The sequence below is a fragment of the Rhagoletis pomonella genome, unplaced genomic scaffold (assembly GCF_013731165.1).
Source record: "Rhagoletis pomonella isolate Grant_MI unplaced genomic scaffold, Rhpom_1.0 Rhpom_scaffold_00001, whole genome shotgun sequence".
Lineage (NCBI taxonomy): Eukaryota > Metazoa > Arthropoda > Insecta > Diptera > Tephritidae > Rhagoletis > Rhagoletis pomonella.
Genome location: NW_023458555.1, coordinates 13,662,644 through 13,668,460, shown reverse-complemented (window position 1 = coordinate 13,668,460; position 5,817 = coordinate 13,662,644). Strand labels below are relative to the sequence as shown.

At 31.1% G+C, this 5,817-nt stretch overlaps 1 protein-coding gene across 1 annotated transcript in view; it reads right to left on the bottom strand.

The window, feature by feature from the left end:
- The window catches only part of LOC118739383 (alpha-tocopherol transfer protein-like), an 18,814-nt gene that overhangs the window by 3,561 nt on the left and 9,436 nt on the right, over positions 1-5,817 (bottom strand). The window contains exons 3-4 of the mRNA XM_036470666.1: positions 1,349-1,493; positions 866-1,079 (exon numbers count right to left, since the gene is read on the bottom strand). Coding sequence (XP_036326559.1) covers positions 866-1,079; positions 1,349-1,493 — 359 coding nt within the window. The remainder of the gene's footprint in view (positions 1-865; positions 1,080-1,348; positions 1,494-5,817) is intronic.

Genomic DNA, 5,817 nt, shown 5'->3' with positions numbered 1-5,817 from the left:
ACGACTATCTTTGAGTTTGCGGTGAAAGGTTTCTGAAAAAATATAAAAAAAATATCGAGTGTGTCACCACGCCATTTACAGTTTTAGGACTGCTTTCTCAAGTAGGTTTTAAAAATTTTCTGCCCTTTAAACAAAAATTTTGTTGTCAAAAATGTCATTGAAGGGCAGATAAATTTTGAAACATACTTGAGAAAACGGCACCAAGTATATTTTTTTCTAAAAAATCAAGATATCGAATAACACAAGGCGTATTTAAGGCGTAGGTGTTTAATACACCTTGGAATAACATAAAAAAGTTGTATGTCAAATTTCCACTAGGCACTGAAATGACAAAAAATGTCGGACTAATCTTTATAACATAATGACAAACTGAGTGCATGGTGATTTTTTGGTTTTCAAGTATTTTTTTTTAAATTTTTTTTTATAAAAATATTGTTCAATTAAATTCAGAACTTTTTAATTTTCTAAAAATTCACAATAAAAAGTTCAAAATTTTGATGGAAATTTGTTGAATATCTCTAAATTTTATATAGTTTGATTTATATTTTTTTATAAAAAATTTAACTTTAAAAACATTAGGCGTACTCACTTTCAGTAGCATTTTAGGTGTGAAGTTGCTACGTAGCAATCAAGCACATGTTTTGTTGCTTTTCCCCTATTATAAATATTTAAAAAAATCACCATGCACTCAGTTGTTGTAATAGCATAGAAATTCCCCAAAGTGTTTTTGGGGAGTGATGCTAGATTAACAGTCCTTGGCCAGATATAAATCTGTATCGTTCCGTTTACGTAGACCCGGGTACTTAAAACTTTCCAAATGAATCCAGCATTAAAGTTAAATTATGAAATATGAGTATTTTCTCACCTCTCATTTCTATACATTCCGGCTCTTGGCCGCCATAGTCCTTGGGCAATATACTTTGCGGTACATGCTTGAAGAAATCTTCCAAATTACTATGTACATACAGTATACTGGTTAGTTCCTTTTTCATGAAGGGTGTCATTAGACCCAAAATTTTATCCATAAATGGTACAATGTTGATAAAATGAAATCCTATTAGACGAATAGCAGCTGCTTCCTGTGAAAAGAAAACAGATTACCGTATATGAATTATACACATAGGTTCTAGAATAAGGTGGTAAACGAACTTTACTTTGTATAATGATAAAACAAACTTTTTTTGAAACTTAGCAAAATGAGGCAAATTTTTCTTGTTTAAATTTAAGAACAAAATAAAGGGGTGCCCCATGATGTTCAGTACCACCCTAACGTACGTGTAAGCAAATACAATAATTTTGAACTCCAATAAGTTTTTAGATATGAAATATTCAAAGTAAAAATACTCACTTGCAAATAAAAGAGGAACTTCTTCATCTGAAATATGCCAATGCGTGCTACATGACCCAAAGTGACGCCCTTCAAATCGATCACTATAATGTGTCCCGGACGTATGCCATCCTCATACATCCATAAATCAAAAATCAAGCAGTAACTGAAGAGACAAGGGTAGAGAAGCAGAGAGGGAGGAAGTGAGATGAGTAAGAAGATAAGTTCATAAAACGACGTATTTTAAAATATAATGCATTTTATAATTCCAGTAAAAATCCAATTTTTTTTGGCGAGGCACCTTAATGTATGTACATGGGTCAATTCATGTCAAATCGACTGTTTAGGCGCGTCTGCTAACACTAGGCGCCTAAATGCGTGCATATGCAAAAATTAGCTTAATGGCTTACAACCATGTAGAGGTGGTAAACGAACTTTACCATTGGCCACAGTGCCTACCCACCTTTTTTGAACCAATAAATATTTTTTTTTTTTTATATAAATACATACATACATGCAAACATACTGGTCCCTCCTCTCACTTAGTTATTCATCGACCAATGCACTGTGGATAATTTTGCCCATTTTCGTGGCCAAAATTAATTATGGCCAAACAAGTAGATTATTTAATAAAACGTAATTTTTTATTGATTGGAATTCGATTGCCCACATTTTTGCAAAAAAAAAACAATAACCCTAGACGACCGTTGTGATTTTTGTTTTGTGATTTTATTGAAAAAGTTTGAATGCAGCTTTTTTTTGAATATTTGTATTGAAGAAAAAAATTCCACCTAGTTACAAATGCAATTTATAGAGTGGCTTGTCAATTATATTAATTTCAATTCAAAACCTGAATGCTCTGAATTTCCTAATTTGTCTGTTGGAATCGACCATTTTTGATTTGGATGAGTTTTGGTCAAAACTTTACTTTTACCATAAAATAAAAAAATAAAAAAATTACAGAAATTCGAAATTTAAAAAATCATACAAGCAAAAACTTATATAAAATGTTGGTAAAATTTTTTTTGTGCAATACCTCTCACCGATCTTGAAAGATTATAAAAATTTCAGTGCTTTTTAAGACATGTATTTTTGAACTTTGGAAAAAAACATTGCAAACTGTAAATTAAAATAAATTATAATAAAAAAAATCGTTCCACATAATTTTATTTAGATTGTGGATACTTTTTGAACAGCAGTAGATCTTCCTTAATAAACTTTGATCTCGATTTATATACAGAAGTTTTGTCAAAAGGAAATGGCCATTAACGGACTATACATTTCCTGCGATGTACATATGTATGTTAAAGCTAAGAAGCAACACTTTAGTGGGAGTGGCAGCACGGTCAAGAGTCAGAACGGGAATTGTAACGTCTTAATTGTAGACATCAACTGTATGTGTATGTTCATATGTATGTAAATACATATGTATATGCATTCGATTACATTTAATTAGTAAACTAATTAGTCTGTAATTTATGTTACGTTATAACTCATAAATGTCATGAAACGAGCGGATTTGTTTTTCCTTACACACAGATTGACAACTTAATTGGATGAATGCTAGATTTTTGCATGCGAACTTAATTAAAAATATATCAGTTGCCGTATACACTTGGTCTTCGTTTTACGTGATTAGCCGAGAGTTAGAAACATTCGTACAGAAAATAAACAGGGTTATGATTTCAGACTTCGCCCATTCCTCCCGGGTTCTTTTGCAAATCGTAACAAACCTGATGACCAATGTTGCCAGATTCACATTTTTAACTGTAAATTACAGTTGCAGTTACAGTTACAGATGCTTAAATTACCTTCTAGCACAAATTACAGTTTTTTTCGAAATTTCCGACTTCGTTTTTTAAAGTAAATTTTTAAGATAAAAGGTGGAGACTCGAGGACTCAAACGGTCCAAAATTTCAAAAATATCGGTACAGCTGTTCTTGAGTTTTTCGATTAGAAAAAAAAACGGCTTTCAAAATATATATCAGTATAGATGGCAAATTAAAAATATTTTTTTAATAAATATTTCCTATGGAAAAATGTTTATGAATAGTTTTTTTTTTAATAACTGCAGGCATTTGAAATTAATTTCAAGTATTTTTCAAACGATTTATTTTGGAACGAATTTCCGTCATCCCTTGTCAAGTTTGGTTTGCAGACAAACATTATAAATATTTTTCAAACAATTGGAAGCATTCAAACATATATTTTTTTCTTTCACTTTTCAACATAAATAAATAAAAAACTAGAGCTTTTTTAAAAAATCGCAACGGATAGATCGACACGAAATTTAAATATCTCTTATCTAAAAGAAATAAACTTGAAATCGGTTCATATTTGGGCGCTCCAAATTGAGTTGTCCACAGCAACCTTTTTTGCCCCACTGTGCGCCACCCAAATTGCGCAATTTAAAACTCAATTTCAATTTGAAATCCTAAGCTGTTTACACTACCATCTCAATATCAATTTGTATCGCAGTTTATTTGATTGTTGTTGTTTGTTGATTTTGCTTAGTTCGGTTTTCTTATTTATTCGCTCGTTATTGAAGTTGGTTTTTCTTCTTTTTGTCCATTAGTTGAAGAAATTTCGTCTTAATTTCACTGAACCAGGTTCATACGAAATTTTTTGGTAACAGATTTTTGAATGGGCAATTTGAGTAATCGTATCGCAATTTCAGCTGAGAACAGTGTTGAAATTGCGCAATTTGGGTGGCGTGGAAACTCCCTATAAAGTTGAAATAGGGGGCACAATAGATCAAAACCATAGCCTTAGATCAACATTAAACCCTGTAAACGCGTACTAAAAACCAATCAAGTACGTCGATATGTATGCGGTGTAATGCTCGTATTATAAATCATAACGCTGGGTGTTAATTACGATCGCTTATTCTGTAGGAAACGCTTAAGCTGGAAATTAATGAGTGATTAGCGTAGAATATTTCATTTAAATACAGTTTATACTACGAGTAAACATGTAAATATGTACATACAGTATTGGCCAATACAATAGCGCCCCCATTTCAAAGTCATATTGTTTGCCACTCATGTTTATTTATTTATTTTTAAGAATTTTCAATTAAAATACAGACAAAACTCACATAAACTCAAGTTTAAAACTTTTTAAAAGTCCGCAAAAAAGTGCAACAAATTTTCACCCAAATTTCAAACTTTTCTAAAAAATTCTAAAAAATCAACGGTAATCTTTAGCGACTTGAAACGTGCACATTATTGGACTAAAATTGAATGCCCTATAAAACTGTGTACTCAAAAAAATTCTAGAGCTTCTGAGAAAAAAGTTTGAAATTTAAGGGAAAGTTTGTTGCGCTTTTTTGCGGTCTTTTAAAAGTTTAAAACATGTGTTTATATGGGTTTTGTTAGAGAATGAACTGTATTTTAATTGAAAATTCTTAAAAACAAATAACTAAACATAAGTGGCAAACAATATCGCTTTGAAAGGGGGGTGCTATAGATATGTCCAATACTGTATATATTTATATTGCTTTGATATGTGCTGGTACGTACGTTTTATGTCAAAAAGTAGCTCATAATTACAGGTTCTAGTGCAATTCGTTTCGAATGCTTCATCATATTTTCACGTCTGAGGGCAAATTCATTTTTTTAGTAATATTTATGTGTACGTGTTGTAATTATAAATTACTGTACTTATCAAAAATGATTCGATGTAGTGAGTGGTTTCGCCTATGACTTTTATGGGAAAATTTTGTACTGAGAAAAGAATTTAAGTACGTCAACTAAATTTGTTTTCCTCAGTGATTTGGCTGAGTGAGGAAAATTCTGCCCTAAAATACACTAAAATGGAGATTTGTTAAAGCAACCGAATATAATTCTAATTCCCAAAGAAGCAACATTTTTATTTTTTTACCAATTTGTTTTTGTTTTGCATGTTAAATTATGTGACCGATTTATTCACATGGAATCGGCGATAGGGCTGATTATAGGTTTGTTCGTCGAAAATCCAGCAAGAATTATGCAACACTCAAAATATCGGAGAGTAAGAAAAAATTCCTTCAAATTCTCTCTCATGTTGAGAAAGTTGCAAATTTCTACACAAACGCAAATTTGCAGGAATTTTCAAGTTTCCCTGCCAGATGGTGTCAACGATTGCATTTCAAACATAATAAATTTTTATAGAATTTTTGAAATTGTTTCAGATGCACACAAACAGGATATCTATGTAAATTTCTGCTTGTTCTGACTTTCTTTTACATATAATTTAAATTTCTTAAATCAACTCTGGTTGCAATTGCATTCCGATTGCGAATACAATTTTTTTCATCGAGTACAGTTCAAATAATTGGAATTGACTAAATTAATTGTATCAACAAGTATTTACTTCCCTTTTTTCATAAAAAATCGCTCGTGTTTATAAATTTTTAAATTTACGAACTAATTTATTCAAATTATCGTCGATAAAGATGCACCCATGTGTCACAATCATGTTTTCGTGATGGCAAATTCTTGCTGGAAAAA